The sequence below is a fragment of the Momordica charantia genome, assembly GCF_013281855.1.
Source record: "Momordica charantia cultivar OHB3-1 chromosome 11 unlocalized genomic scaffold, Mcharantia_2.0 BLBB01000011.1, whole genome shotgun sequence".
NCBI lineage: Eukaryota > Viridiplantae > Streptophyta > Magnoliopsida > Cucurbitales > Cucurbitaceae > Momordica > Momordica charantia.
The window spans coordinates 16,396,175-16,412,574 of record NW_028275159.1 but is presented as its reverse complement, the minus strand read 5'-3'; the positions used below and the strand labels follow the sequence as shown (position 1 = coordinate 16,412,574).

The 16,400-nt window shown below is 42.7% G+C and overlaps 2 protein-coding genes and 1 non-coding gene across 3 annotated transcripts; 2 read left to right on the top strand and 1 right to left on the bottom strand.

Moving 5' to 3' along the window:
• Nucleotides 1-3,193: 3,193 nt before the first annotated feature.
• On the top strand, nucleotides 3,194-3,805 carry LOC148208212 (uncharacterized). The gene has a single exon (XM_088120151.1). The coding sequence runs from the start codon at nucleotides 3,194-3,196 to the stop codon at nucleotides 3,803-3,805; it is 612 nt and encodes a 203-aa protein (XP_087976277.1).
• Nucleotides 3,806-6,337: 2,532 nt separating this feature from the next.
• LOC148208211 (small nucleolar RNA R71) lies at nucleotides 6,338-6,444 on the bottom strand. Its single transcript, XR_015789128.1, has one exon. It is a non-coding gene; the product is annotated as a small nucleolar RNA R71 (small nucleolar RNA).
• A 9,056-nt stretch (nucleotides 6,445-15,500) lies between these two features.
• On the top strand, nucleotides 15,501-16,172 carry LOC148208210 (uncharacterized). Its single transcript, XM_088120150.1, has 2 exons — nucleotides 15,501-15,628; nucleotides 15,716-16,172. Exons 1-2 carry the CDS (start codon nucleotides 15,501-15,503, stop codon nucleotides 16,170-16,172), a joined length of 585 nt encoding a protein of 194 aa, XP_087976276.1.
• Nucleotides 16,173-16,400: the final 228 nt, after the last annotated feature.

Genomic DNA, 16,400 nt, shown 5'->3' with positions numbered 1-16,400 from the left:
TAGAAACTAGGTCAAATTATCTTGAAGGCAAGCTACTATTTTATCCATTTCCATATAACCTCTTATCGAATTCTTTCTTGGAGCTCTTTTCTTGTCGTGTATTAAGCCACCCCAAGGAAGTAGGGAGACAAATCAAGTCCTCACAACCAGATGAAATCAACCTCAAACATTGACTCCAAATTGAACATTTACCATCTATGCAATCACAATGCAAGCCTCAAACAAGTTTAAGTTTTCATTATGTTATTAGGAGGGATTTGTTCATTTGGAGGTTACTTACGGTCACTGTAGCTAGTGGAAACTTATCAGCTAGTTGCCTTGTACCAAAACCTACCGAACAACCAATATTAAGAATGTCTATAATAGGATTTTTTTAATAGTGTACGAAGCCAATTTCAAAACACTATTTCCTTTGCTTCATCCACTAAAGAGGCATATCTGGTACTTTCCCATAATCATTGACATGGTTGTGGGCTCGGCTTCTACTGCAACGAGCATATATACGACTTACATAATAAAGTTTATATAACTTAACCCACAAAATAGCAACAAATCTCAACAAAATAGCAACTTAACTCACATTCTATTAATTTAACCACTTATTATATATAATAAAATTTAAACTTTTAAGATTAAATCAAACTTAGATACAAAGTAAAGAAAACGAATTCTGGCCTGCCACGTGTCATGATTCGAGAGGAGAGATGAATTGACACCCACACGAAATAAGGAAATTGACCCAAAATCATTTAGGTCGGCGGATAGGGTACGACCCAAGAAGCCGAGCCGACCTTCATCAAAGTCCGTAACGTTGTCTCTTCCAAACTCGACAACACGCCCATTTTTAGGGTGTGCCAGAGTTCCTGTTGGGCCCAGTTTCTATAAATAGAAATGCTTGTCTTAAATGCAAGGTACGCAATCCTAGATAGAATCGGCAAGTTAGCTCGGACTACAACTAACTTGCTCGTTGGAGTGCTAACTTTGTTTTGCAGGTCCCCCGAGTGCCCTAGGAGGCCGTCTGGCAATTCAGAGAAGATCATCCAGTCCATTCCGACCTACATCTAATCCGAGCTCAAACATTTTGGCGCCGTTCGTGGGGATCAACATATTTGAAAGACAGTCTCACTTTTGCAATTTGAGCTAATGGCCCAAACCCGCTCCCAACAATCACGATCTCAACTTTCATCGATCCGCTCTCTAGGAGGGGTGCCACCACCCTCAATGCCCCTCCTCGCCGCACGTACTCTTAGGTGGCTAGAACACCGGTTGTCGAGCGACAGCCTCAAGCGGGGCCTGTCAGGGAGAATGGAGGTCGGCCTGCCACATCTGATCCCATAGTGGCTCAGGACTTCCACCTTGCCTCAGATCAGTTTCCACCGCTACAGCCTCAGAGGAATGGGCTGCCGCCCCGTGCTCCTCGTCTTCGTAGTTGAGGGAACACGGGTGGGCGTTCCAGGACAAGTGCCGACGTGGGTGTGGATCCTGTCGTGGTAGCTAATGTGATCGTCGAGCTCACAGAAATCAAGGCACGACTAGAACCGATCGAGAGGGGCAACAAGGTGTCCACTCTTCTGTCTCCAGGGATCCCACCAGAGGGAAAAGGCCGCTGCATCCGACCAAAAGAACGGAATATCAATTTCGACCTTGTAGAGAGGCTCGAGCTGGAGCACCCTCACAAAAGCCTCAACACCCGGGGACGGGCAGCACCCCATGAGCAGAGGTACGAAGCCACCCTCAGCAGGACGACCTGGTAGAGGACCAACGCCCGAGGGTCCGACCAATTCGGACCCATCAAGCATCGACCGATAGCTACAACGCCCACTAGGGCCGAGGTGAGGGGCCACTGAGATGACGATGGGCGGCACCCGAGGATCAGGAGTGCCAGGTCGACTTACGGCGGGAGAGAAGCCTAGAGGTTGATGATCGAGAGAGGTTCTCCCAGGGCGATCACTTATTCCAATCTGAGGTGGACCTTCTCTGAGACCAGTTTCAGAAGGAGATAGAGGACCTCAAGCGGTAGTGCAGGCCCCTAGATCCATATCGCACGGTCGAGCAGGATGAGCCGCTTTTCTCCAAGCAATCCTGGACGCGCCCATCCCGCCGAGGTTCAAAGCTCCAGTCATGAGCTATTATGACGGGTCTGGGGATCCAGTCTCGTATGTTGAGGTGTTCGAGGGAAAGATGGATTTTTTGGCCACAAGCGACGCTATGAAATACCGAGCATCCAAATAGCTTTGGAAGGCTCGGCGAGCTTGTGGTATCGACAGCTAAAGCCCAGGTTAATCGACAGTTATCAACAGTTGAGAAGGTTGTTCATCAATCAGTTCTCAACTCGACAGTTGTTGAAGTTGTCGCCTTCTCACCTTGGAACAGTGAAGCAACGGGACAACGAGTCCCTTACGGAGTACATCGCTCGGTTCATGGACAAGCATGTCAAGGTGGTGAGTTGTACCGACGGCATCGCCATGATGTACTTCACAACAGGGTTGAACGATAGAAACTTGACGATTGAGTTTGAAAGCCGTCTGCCGGTCTCCCTGAACGAAATTCTTGCCTGAGCTCGCCATTATATCGACGGCCTGGAGTTGTGGAAGGCCAATGGAGCCAGGCGAAGTAGCCGCAGTAAAGATCGAGACCAGAAGTCCCCCCTTCCAAGAAGTGGCATGGTGATGATCGAAGTTCGTCTCGGCGAACTGACGACGACAAAAATAGAGGCCGACGCAACGTGAGGGTCCCTCAGATCGTCGAGGGCTGAAGTTCGACAGGTTTACTCCGTTGAACGCCTCAATCGCGGAGATCTACGCTGCAGTTGATGACACGAACATGGAGGCGCTGTTCGCAGCCCCAGAGAAGCTCCGCCGACCCTCGGGAATGCGTGACAAGCGATTTTACTGCTGATTCCATAAGAACCACGGCCACGATACCTCCTGTTGTTTCCATCTGAAGAGCAAGTCGAGGATTTGATATGGAGAGGTTATTTGAAGAAATATGTCGGTAGTAGAGAACGAGCTGAGCTAGAGGGATCGGCTCGGAAGGAGAAGCGAGAGAGATCACAGCCGCCCAGACGAAAGGAAGATCGTCCTGCCGTTATAAACACCGGGGTCCGAGCGGGAGACAGTCATGATAGAAAAGAAAAGCTCTAGCCTGGGAAGCAGCACATGAGGTCTGTACCTCGTACCCCAAGGAGCCCGTGATGTCGATCTTATTCGACGAGCAGGATGGTGAAGGGGTGCATATGTCCCACAATGACGCTTTGGTAATCGCCCCCCTAATAGACCATGTGAAGGTCAAAAGAGTTCTTGTCGACGGCATAACGTCGGCTAATATGTTGTCCTTCTCGACCTACGCAGCTCTAGTGTGGGAGAGAAAGCACTTGAAGCATAGTCCAATGCCCTTGGTCGGCTTTGTAGGGGAGTTGGTTAGCACGGAAGGATGTATCTCGCTTTCTATCACTATCGGCGAAGGAGATCAGCAAGTGACCAGAGTTGCCGAGTTTGTTGTAATATATCAAAGCTCAGCATACAATGCCATACTCGGCCAGCCCCTGATTCACGACCTCAAAGCAATTCCATCCATTTACCATCAAGTTCTGAAGTATCCGACCCCAGCCGGAGTTGCGATGATCCGAGGTGAGCAGCGAACATCAAGAGAGTGTTACGCTGCTGCAATGAAATGGACCGCCACTTGTGCAGCGATCGGGGAACTTAAAGCGACTGTGCCACCACATACCGACGAGGCAGATCCCAGCCGCGGTACTCTAGCAGAAGAGTTAGAACTTGTCCCTTTGTTAGGGCCGGACAGGTAGGTCAGCATCAGCAGTAGACTAGGGGCCGAGGCAAAGGAAGAGCTCGTCGGGTTTTTGAAAGCAAATTCCGACGTGTTTGCGTGGTCCCATGACGACATGTAGGGAATCAACACAAGCATAATGGTGCATAGGCTTAATGTAGAGACTAACTATAGGCATGTAAGGTGATTACGCTTGTTTACATGCGTAAAAAGAAGGTTTTAGATGCTGTTTTTACTATGTTTCAGCTTTGTTTCGGACTTTTTCTCGATCGTTTGAGTTCCAATTCATGCAAAATTCATATACTATGGTTTGTGGATGGCTTATGTTGTATTTATGACATTTTAGGACCATTTGGGAGTGCAAATTAATCAAAAGAAGCGAAAAGACGGAAAAACTTACCATGGAGGCGCCAGGCGCCTGGGAAGCCTGCAGAAAAACTGTTTTTTTTCCAACTTTGCCCTTAATGAAACGCGTCTTCCAATGCGTTTTGGTGGTTCCAACCGATGCATACATGTAGAAGAAGTGTTCCACTATCAGTTTGAGCACGATTTGGTCAGTCAAAAGAGTTGGAAATGGGTGATTCACCACCGTTTTAGGACCTACCTAACCAATTCTGCACAGCTATAAATTCCAGCAACTTCTCCACCAAATTCATCAAGCCTTGCTTCCTTCTCTTGATCATTTTTAGTGTTTTTTTGTTGCTTTCTAAGTACTTTTGAGTTGCTTTCATTAGTTACTTTTGGTTTTTAAATCCCGAGCACTTTACATTCTTTTATTGAGCTTGTTTTGTTTCCATTTGTACTTAGTCATTTTTCTACTTATTCAAATATATAAAAATCTAGCACTTTGCTTATTCTCTCTTTGCCTTTACTTTATTTTTAGTTAAGAGAGTTGTGTTTTTGGAGGAAAGAGCACGTGACACTCTCCCTTGCTTGAAAGAGAAGGGCGAAGCTCTCAATCCCGATAAAAACTCTCCGTTAGTTAACTTTCGTTTTTCACACATGCATTCCACATTCAACCGTTTTACTTGCTGTATTTTCTTCAATATGTCTTTCTAAATTCCCGTCTCTAGCCCGGTTATGGATAGTTAGCCTTTTATGTCTAAAAAGGGTTGCTAAGAAGTAGTGTTTTTGCTTTCCATTCATTGCTCAACATGTTTCCCCAAAAAGTTAGGATTTAGAGAAGGCCACTGTAAGTCTTAACAAGTCAATACTGAAAAGGTTGCTTATTTGCATTGTTGAGTGGTTAAACCGAGGAGAGGAGCGCCTTAGACATAAGGGTTCCGCTTAAGTAGCCTAGACATAGGACCTAACCCGAGGTTGCGACTATTTCCATCCTAAAACTAAGATATCTCTCATAATAGACATATTAGGGAATGTCTTAGGACTTTGAACTTGCTTAGACATAAGTCAAGTGAGAAGCGTAGTCGTTGGTTTCTAAAGTAAAATGCATATTGTCCTTAGCATGTCCTTGATTCTTTGATGGCTAACTTGAAGTAATTCGGGCTAGGTTTTATCATTCTAAGTCCAAATCCCAAATCCAAACCATTATTTGTGACCACTTCCCATTTTACAAGAATCACTCATTCCAACATTCACTATTCTTTAAAACTTTAGAGTTTGGAAATTGTTTAGAAGTCCTTGAGGATCGATACTTGGATACTCCATCCATTTTATATTACTCTGACAGGTGTGCGCTTGCATCTATATAATTGTTACCACGCTTAGCGCGTGCGTTCAGCATAAACGCCCAGTCAAGTTTTTGGCGCCGTTGCCGGGGACTTTGGTTTTAAAATTATTTTCAAATTCTTTTAGTTTTTATTTTTTGTGAATTGTTGTTGGGTGTAATTTCCATCCACCGTTTTTGTTCTATATTTTTGGTCGTTTATCTCACAAGGGTAAGTTAAAGTGCATGAGCACAAGATCTTTTCTTCTACCCCTTGACCCTGAGATTGAGCGGACCCTTCGAAAAACTAGAAAGGAGCAAAGACTTCGAAAACAACTAGAAAAGCAAAAAGAGAGAGAAGGTGAAATCAGTCCTGAAAGTGAGGTAGAGAGTACGAGCACATCGATGGCAGATATTCCACCTCGTGATCCGGTTGATCCACCTGCTGTTAACGGTAATATGAGGGATCATGCAAGAAATGATGAATTCAACCATATCCAGATGGCGGACAACAGAGACGTGGCAATGCGAGAATATGCCGCCACTGCTTTTCAGAACTTTGATTCAGGGATAGTCAACCCTATTCCAGCCCACGCAAACTTTGAGCTTAAACCAATGATGTTCCAAATGTTGCAGACAATTGGACATTTTGGAGGGCAGGAACATGAGGATCCACATGATCATCTGAAATCATTCATTCAAATTGCAAATGCATTTCGATTACCTGGTATAACAGACGATGCTCTGAGACTAACACTTTTTCCATTTTCTTTGAAGGACCAAGCTAGAGCATGGCTCAATGCATTTCCACCGGGATCCATCACCACATGGGGGTCGTTAGTGGAGAAGTTCTTAACAAAATTCTTCCCACCTACTCGCCACGCTGATATCAGAGAGGAGATCATCTCCTTTAGACAGTATGATCGTGAACCTGTTCACGAGGCGTGGGAGAGATTTAAAGAACTAATCAGGAAATGTCCGAACCATGGCTTGCCGGCATGCATCCAGATAGAACATTTCTTTAGAGGCTTAGATCATCCTACTAAGATGATGCTAAACAATGCTGCCAACGGAGCCTTTACAAAGAAGACATTCAACGAGATAGTTGACATCCTAAATGACTTAGCTTCACATAACGAACTATGGTGTTCGCAAAGATCTAGGGCAGCACCAAAGAAGCAAGATCCAGCTGGAGTTTTGGCTCTGGACATTGCGACCTCGATGCAAAAAGAGATGGTTACAATGAACCAGAGGCTGAAAGAGATGGCATTGGGAATAAAAAATCCATTAGCCACGCCGATACAACCTGTGCAGTCGGATTATTGCACTCCTGCCCCTGTTTTCCAAGTCAATGATCTCATTTGTTCATTCTGCAGTGAAAACCATATTTATGATAATTGTCCACATAACCCTGCTTCTGTTTTTTATGTAGGACATGGGAACAATAGGAACTTTAACCCATATTCGAACACCTACAATCCAGGTTGGAGGCACCACCCTAATTTCTCATGGGGAGGTCAAGGAGGTTCGAGCGGTTTTAGTCAAGGGCAGAGCCAACAGAACAAGCAGCCCTATGTTCCACCTACACAGCAATACATCCCACCACCGCAACAGCAGTACAATCAGAGAACACAGACTCCACCAGTTCAAAATAACAACTCAAATCTTGAGAATATGATGAAGGAGTACATGGCCCGAACCGACGCAGTGATACAATCCCAAGCGGCATCAATGAGGAATTTCGAGACCCAATTGGGACAGCTCGCCAATGAATTGAAGAATAGACCACAAGGTTCTTTTCCAGGCCATACTGAATTACCAAAACGAGAAGGGAAAGAACAGTGCAAAGCTGTCACCCTTAGGAGTGGACTGGCATATGATGGACCAACAATGCCAACAACAGATGTACAGATTCCGTCCACTGAACCAATTGTAAAGATACCAGAAAATCCAACAACACCAGAAAAAGAAAATATTAGAAAAGGTAATGAGGACACCCCGAGTGTTCCTCCACAGGTACAGCCTTCTTTTACCCCTACTCCCCCGTTTCCACAAAGATTAGTTAAGAAAAATAATGATTCCCAGTTTAGAAAATTTTTAGATATTTTAAAACAACTGCACATAAATATACCATTAGTAGATGCTCTAGAACAGATGCCAAATTATGCTAAGTTTTTGAAAGATATAGTTTCTAGGAAGAAAAAAATAGGAGAGCATGAACTGGTAGCCATGACAAAATGTAGTAGTGAAGCTGTAGGCAGCCCGCTACCCATGAAATGTAATGATCCTGGCAGTTTTACCATTCCATGTTCCATAGGAGGAAAAAACTTAGGTAGGGCATTATGTGATCTAGGCGCTAGCATTAATCTTATGCCATTATCAGTTTTCAAATCTTTAGGCATAGGAGAAGCTAGACCTACTACGGTTACCCTCCAACTAGCAGATAGATCTATCATAAGACCTGAGGGAAAGATAGAAGATGTTTTAGTCCAGGTGGACAAATTCATTTTCCCTGCAGACTTTATCATTCTAGATTGCGAGGCAGACTTAGACGTTCCCATTATTTTGGGAAGACCATTTCTAGCCACTGGGGATACAGTTTTTAATGTAAGGAAGGGAGAAATTACAATGAGGGTAAATAATGAAGAAGTTAAATTTAACGTTCTAGACGCCATGAAATTACCAGGAGACTTTGAAGAGTGCTCTGCTATAAATAGCTTGAATCCTATTATGTTTGATGAGTTTTATGACTTATTAGTTACAGAGATTGAAGAAGAGCTTGATAAGATAGCAGAAGGACCAGAAGATGTGGCTAGTCCTATTGAAAAAATACAAAAAGAAGAATGCAAGTCGTTACTTCCGTCCATAGTGGAACCACCCACGTTGGAGCAGAAGCCATTGCCGTCGCATTTGAAATATGCGTATCTAGGGGATAACGACACTTTACCAGTTATTATAGCTTCCAATTTATCACCTACTCATGAATATTCTTTATTGCAGATTTTGGAGAAGCACAAAAAGGCCATTGGATGGACGATAGCAGATATCCGAGGGATAAGCCCAGCCTTTTGCATGCACAAAATTCTATTGGAAGAAGATGCTAAGAACTCTATTGAGAGTCAAAGGCGGTTGAACCCGAAGATGAAAGAGGTTGTAAGGAAAGAAATTCTTAAATGGCTTGACGCCGGTGTTATATACCCAATATCCGACAGCAGCTGGGTAAGCCCAGTACAGTGTGTACCAAAGAAAGGGGGTATAACCGTGGTGGCCAACGAGGAGAATGAGCTCATCTCAACCCGAACTGTGAGCGGGTGGAGAGTTTGCATTGACTATCGCAAACTCAACAAGGTAACAAAGAAAGACCATTTTCCTCTCCCGTTTATTGACCAGATGCTCGACCGTCTGGCAGGTAAGGATTTCTATTGTTTTTTAGATGGATATTCGGGTTATAATCAAATTACTATTGCTCCAGAAGACCAAGAGAAGACAACATTTACGTGTCCGTATGGTACGTTCGCTTTTAGGCGAATGCCCTTTGGACTATGCAATGCACCCGCGACTTTTCAGAGGTGTATGATGGCCATCTTCTCTGACATGGTAGAAAATATTCTAGAAGTTTTTATGGATGACTTTTCTGTTTTTGGAAATTCTTTCGACGCTTGTTTAGTTAATTTGGAGAGAGTATTGGAGAGATGTGAACAAACAAACCTAGTCCTAAATTGGGAGAAGTGTCATTTCATGGTACAAGAGGGTATTGTTTTGGGTCACAAAATTTCCAAGCAAGGAATAGAGGTAGACCACGCTAAGATAGACATCATTTCAAAGCTACCTCCTCCTACAAATGTCAAAGGGATTAGAAGTTTTTTAGGGCATGGGGGATTTTACCGCCGCTTTATAAAAGACTTTGCTAAAATTTCTAAACCCTTGTGTCAATTGTTAGAACATGATAGACCATTTGTTTTTCATGATGACTGTTTAAAATCATTTGAAATGTTGAAAGTTGCTCTAAGTTCAGCCCCTATAATTATCGAACCTAATTGGGATTTACCTTTTGAGCTCATGTGTGACGCTAGTGATTATGCAATAGGAGCTATGTTAGGACAACGTAAAAACAAGATCTTGCATCCTGTGTATTATGCTAGTAAGACTCTGACCGGTGCACAACTCAATTACACTACTACTGAAAAGGAACTGTTAGCAGTTGTGTTCGCCTTTGATAAGTTTAGGTCTTACTTGATAGGCACAAAAGTCATTGTTTTTACTGACCATTCTGCTTTAAAATATTTATTTGCTAAAAAAGATGCTAAACCACGGTTGATACGGTGGATTTTGTTACTTCAAGAGTTTGATATTGAAGTTAGGGACAGGAAGGGTACTGAAAACCAAGTTGCTGATCACCTGTCTAGATTGGAATCCCCGCTCTGTGATGATGGAACTGTTATTCGTGAACAGTTTATTGACGAGCAACTCTTGCGAGTTGATTCAGTTCCGTGGTATGCCGATATAGCAAATTATTTGGTAAGTCGAATAGTTCCTTATGAGTTCAACAAGCAACAGGTAAAGAAATTTTTAAATGAAGTTCGATGTTATCGTTGGGATGAGCCTTTTTTATATAAGCTAGGACCTGACAATATCTTACGCAGGTGTGTCGCAGAAGAAGAGCACGAGGCGATATTAGACGCTTGTCATATGTCTCCATATGGAGGACATTTTGCAGGACACAAAACCGCAGCCAAAGTTTTGCAAAGTGGGTTCTTTTGGCCCACTCTGTTCAAAGATGCACATAAGTTTGCCCAGGTTTGTGACAAATGCCAACGGACAGGTAATATATCTAAACGCCACGAAATGCCTCAAACCCCGATCCTGGAGATTGAAATATTTGATGTGTGGGGTATAGATTTTATGGGTCCATTTCCATCTTCTAATGGTAAGCTTTATATATTGTTAGCAGTAGATTATGTTTCGAAATGGATAGAAGCCATTGCAACTGCTACCAATGATTCCAAAGTTGTCATTCGTTTTCTGCAAAAGCACATTTTTACGCGTTATGGAACCCCGCGTTGTCTGATAAGCGATGGGGGGGCTCATTTTGTGAATAGGTCTATGCAAAAGTTGCTGACTAAATACAATGTGCGTCATAGGGTTGCAACAGCGTATCATCCTCAGTCGAATGGGTTAGCCGAAATATCTAATAGGGAGATAAAAAACATTTTAGAAAAAACTGTAAATCTTAACCGTAGGGATTGGTCTTTTAAGCTTGATGATTCACTTTGGGCATATAGGACAGCATTTAAGACTCCCCTCGGCATGTCCCCCTATAGGCTAGTTTTTGGAAAAGCATGTCATTTGCCTCTTGAGCTAGAATATAAAGCATTTTGGGCTACTAAGAAATTAAATTTTGATTTGTTGGCTGCAGGTGAAGCGAGGAAGTTACAATTGTTGGAATTAGAAGAACACAGGCACTCTTCTTATGAGAATGCTAAGTTGTTTAAGGAAAAAACTAAACAGTGGCATGATAGGCGTCTTCGGCCGAACAATCTTCAAGAAGGTGATCTGGTTCTGTTATTCAACTCTAGGTTGAAACTTTTCCCTGGAAAACTTAAGTCTAGATGGTCTGGTCCCTTTCAAATTTTTAAAGTCTACCCATATGGGGCAGTGGATCTAGTTGACTCTAAGGGAAATGTTTTTAAAGTAAATGGGCAGAGACTTAAGCCGTATTTTGGAGAACCAGTGGATAGAGGAAAAACCTCTATTCAACTTTCAGGTCAATAAATGTTTGCGAAAAATGTTTTTCCTTCTTATCCGTTTGGAAAGAACAAAAGTAAAGGAAGGAAATTTTTGTATCTTACATTCTTTTTGTCTAATTATAAAAAGTTTTGCTTATTAAGAATGTTTTTGGAAAACGTTGAAAAACAAAAAGAAAGAATGAAAAAAATGAAAAAAAAAAAAAAAAAAAATTGAAAAAAGCATTACGCCGGCGCCTGGCGCCTGCCCTTTGCGAAAATAAATCACGCAGGCGCCTGGCGCCTGCCCTGTTTTTCCAGCATTTCGAAAACTCTCAGGTTCGAGAAGTCGTGCAACATATCTACAAATTAAGGGCTTCATTGGATTTTGCGGTTTTACCTTCATGGCCTCCAGCGCTAGCTGCTATCCTTGGTCATCCATCTCCCAGTACTGACACTGATCCTAGTCCACAACCTCCGACTTCATGAAGGGGAGGTTCCTTCTTTGCTATTTTTTGTGTTTTCTTCTTTTGGTTAATGACGTAGTTTGCATATTCTAGCATTACTACACATGTTTTTTTTTTGTATTGATTATGTTTCGAGCTCAGTTGAAGCATGAATAAATTAGTATCGTTTATCTTCTGATCACTTAAAGTATGCCTTCACTTAACCTTAGTTTAGCTTTTCACATGCCTATTTTGAAGCATCTGTGCTGTGCATGTGATTTCATGTCGATGATGATTATAAGAGATTGTTGAGTTTTCTGTTCTATGCCTGACTAAGCTTTGAGCTATTTCCTTGGTTTATGTGATAAACTCATTTTCTTTTATGTCTTTTTGATCTTTACAGACTTTAAGCTTTTTCTTTGCCCCTATATAGGAAGTCCTTGTCCTTTTTACTGTTAAGCCTTTTTCATCCGATGCAAAAGTCTTTTCCCAGTGAGGACACTGTCTCTCTTAAGTTTGGGGGGGACAGTCGTTGTGTCAGTCGTTGTTTCAGAAAGATAAGGTGTTATTTATATTTAAAAAATCATGCTATTTTCTTTTGAAAAAGAGTCAGTTGGAAAGAAAGAAAATGTTGAAAAAGCACTTAGCTAAAAAAAAAAAAAAAAAAAAAAACGAAAGAAAGAAAGAAAAAAAAAAAAGTTGCAAAAGAGTAAGAAGAGTCTTGTTGAGAGAAAATAAGAGTGGGGAAAAGACTTGTGTTAGAAAGAAAAGAGCGGTAAAAACAATGAGAGTTAAAGAAAATGTATTTATGATTCCCGAGTCCTACTGTAGACACCCATTTAGTTTTAGGTTGGGTGTTGACTTTGAAAATAGAAGTAAAGATGGTGATAAGTGACTTCATGTTTCTCATTGTCGTCGTTTTATGACCTAGCTGTTAGTTCAGAGTCTTTCTACAAGTAGCTGTGGTTGAAACCGATGTTAGTGTGTGAAAACCTCAGGGGCTAGTAGCCGGTCTTTCAGATGTAAAAGTCTTAGTGTAAAAAAGGAGTGTGCAGATTCCTTAGGGGTATTTGAAAACGTTTTCTGTTTTTGAAAGAGAAAAAAGATTTTGAAAGAAAAAGTTTTTATCATTTCAAACTTGGTTTATAGTGACTAAGTTTACAAAGGCAATAGAATGGTAGGCTTTGACATCTTTTCCCTGAGACAATTTATGATTGAACATCTCGGTTGCTTTTGCTTTTCCTTGTCCATGTGTTAGAAAGCTGATTAAAGTTGCTAAGTTTTGCTTGAGGACGAGCAAAAAGTTAAGTTTGGGGGTGTGATTACGCTTGTTTACATGCGTAAAAAGAAGGTTTTAGATGCTGTTTTTACTATGTTTCAGCTTTGTTTCGGACTTTTTCTCGATCGTTTGAGTTCCAATTCATGCAAAATTCATATACTATGGTTTGTGGATGGCTTATGTTGTATTTATGACATTTTAGGACCATTTGGGAGTGCAAATTAATCAAAAGAAGCGAAAAGACGGAAAAACTTACCATGGAGGCGCCAGGCGCCTGGGAAGCCTGCAGAAAAACTGTTTTTTTTTCCAACTTTGCCCTTAATGAAACGCGTCTTCCAATGCGTTTTGGTGGTTCCAACCGATGCATACGTGTAGAAGAAGTGTTCCACTATCAGTTTGAGCACGATTTGGTCAGTCAAAAGAGTTGGAAATGGGTGATTCACCACCGTTTTAGGACCTACCTAACCAATTCTGCACAGCTATAAATTCCAGCAACTTCTCCACCAAATTCATCAAGCCTTGCTTCCTTCTCTTGATCATTTTTAGTGTTTCTTTGTTGCTTTCTAAGTACTTTTGAGTTGCTTTCATTAGTTACTTTTGGTTTTTAAATCCCGAGCACTTTACATTCTTTTATTGAGCTTGTTTTGTTTCCATTTGTACTTAGTCATTTTTCTACTTATTCAAATATATAAAAATCTAGCACTTTGCTTATTCTCTCTTTGCCTTTACTTTATTTTTAGTTAAGAGAGTTGTGTTTTTGGAGGAAAGAGCACGTGACACTCTCCCTTGCTTGAAAGAGAAGGGCGAAGCTCTCAATCCCGATAAAAACTCTCCGTTAGTTAACTTTCGTTTTTCACACATGCATTCCACATTCAACCGTTTTACTTGCTGTATTTTCTTCAATATGTCTTTCTAAATTCCCGTCTCTAGCCCGGTTATGGATAGTTAGCCTTTTATGTCTAAAAAGGGTTGCTAAGAAGTAGTGTTTTTGCTTTCCATTCATTGCTCAACATGTTTCCCCAAAAAGTTAGGATTTAGAGAAGGCCACTGTAAGTCTTAACAAGTCAATACTGAAAAGGTTGCTTATTTGCATTGTTGAGTGGTTAAACCGAGGAGAGGAGCGCCTTAGACATAAGGGTTCCGCTTAAGTAGCCTAGACATAGGACCTAACCCGAGGTTGCGACTATTTCCATCCTAAAACTAAGATATCTCTCATAATAGACATATTAGGGAATGTCTTAGGACTTTGAACTTGCTTAGACATAAGTCAAGTGAGAAGCGTAGTCGTTGGTTTCTAAAGTAAAATGCATATTGTCCTTAGCATGTCCTTGATTCTTTGATGGCTAACTTGAAGTAATTCGGGCTAGGTTTTATCATTCTAAGTCCAAATCCCAAATCCAAACCATTATTTGTGACCACTTCCCATTTTACAAGAATCACTCATTCCAACATTCACTATTCTTTAAAACTTTAGAGTTTGGAAATTGTTTAGAAGTCCTTGAGGATCGATACTTGGATACTCCATCCATTTTATATTACTCTGACAGGTGTGCGCTTGCATCTATATAATTGTTACCACGCTTAGCGCGTGCGTTCAGCATAAACGCCCAGTCATAAGGCAAAAGCGTCGGCCTGTCAACGCCGAACGAAGTACTGTAATTTGTAAAGAGGTCGAGCAGTTGCTATGAGCTAATTTCATAAGAGAAGTTCATTATCCCGCGTGGCTCTCCAATGTTGTTTTAGTTAAAAAGTCTAACGGCAAGTGGCGCGTCTGTATTGATTTTTCAAGCCTCAATAAGGCGCGTCCGAAAGATAGTTTTCCCCTACCTCGAATAGATCAGCTCGTCGATGCAACAACAGGGCACGAGCTACTCTCTTTCATGGACGCCTACTCCGGGTACAACCAGATTTGGATGCATGCACACGATCAAGAACACACTTCGTTTGTTACCGACCAAGGGCTGTATTGCTACAACGTCTTGCCCTTTGGTCTAAAGAACGTTGGGACGATCTACTAATGAATGGTCAACATGATGTTCGCCAAACAGATCGGACGCAACATGAAGATATATGTAGACGACATGTTGGTCAAGAGCAATCAGACGAGCTCGCATTTGGCCGACCTAGCAGAGGCCTTCAACGTACTCCGAAAGTATCAGATGAAGCTCAACTTGAGCAAGTGCGCTTTTGGGGTTTCGTCGGGAAAATTCCTCGGATTCAAGGTTCACAAACATGGAATTGAAGCCAATCCAGACAAGATAAGAGCCATCCTCGAGATGGAAGTGCCAAGGAATATTAAGCATCTTCAGAGACTAAATGATTGTCTGGCAGCTTTGAATCGCTTTGTGTCTCGCTCCACTGACAAATGCCACCCTTTCTTCCAAACATTAAGGACAAAGCGTCAGTTCGAATGGACCGACGACTGCGAAGCGACACTTCAGCAGCTAAAATAGTACCTCAGCACGACCCTGTTGGTATCCAAGCCACTACCTGGAGACGTTCTCTACCTATATTTGGCCGTGTCGGAAAATGCAGTGAGCTCAGTCCTGATCCGGGAAGTGGAAGGGCGGTAGAGCCCTGTTTACTACACGAGTAAATCAATGACCAAGGCCGAGGCTCGCTACCCCTGTGTTCAGAAGCTGGCCCTAGCATTGGTGGCATCCACACGACGTCTGCGACCGTACTTCCAGGCGCATAAGATAATCGTTCTGTCAAACTTCTCCTTGAGGCAAATGTTCCACAAGCCCAAAACGTCAAGTCGGCTGATGAAGTGGGCTCTGGAGCTCAGTGAGCATGACATCGCCTTCTAGCCCAGGACAGCATTGAAGGGTCAAACAGCCGCAGATTTTGTTGCCGAGCTGACCCCAGCCAGGTCGAGGACAGACGTCCGAGACCAATGGATACTTTCCGTGGATGGTTCGTCCAACGAAAAAGGTTGTGGGGCAGGCATGCTGCTCCTCGGCACCGGTGATCTTCGGTTCGAGTACGCACTTCGGTTTAGTTTCCGAGCTTCGAACAATGAAGCCGAGTACGAGGCCTTGATAAACGGGCTGAGGGTCGCAAGGGGAATAGGCGTGAAACGTCTCTTGATCCTCAGCGACTCGCAACTGTTTGTCAACCAGGTAACCGAGGAGTACCAAGTGAAGGATGCTCGTATGGAAAAGTACTTGGCCAAAACTCGCGAGCTCCTCGCCCAGCTTGAAGATTATGTGATCCGACAAGTTTCGAGGTCAGAGAACTCCAACGTTGACGTACTGTCTCGCTTAACATAAGCCAATGAGACCGACCTACCGAGAACGGTACCAGTTGAAATACTTGCTGAGTCATCCATCGACCGACCTAAAGTAATGGAAGTCCAGTCAGCTCAGCCCACGTGGATGGATCCGATCAAAAGTTTTCTGACTAGTGGTTCAACTCCAACAGATCCGGGCAAGCTAAGAAGCTCTGACGTCAGGCGGCTCACTATGTAATGCAAGAAGGTAAGCTCTTCAAGAGAGGAT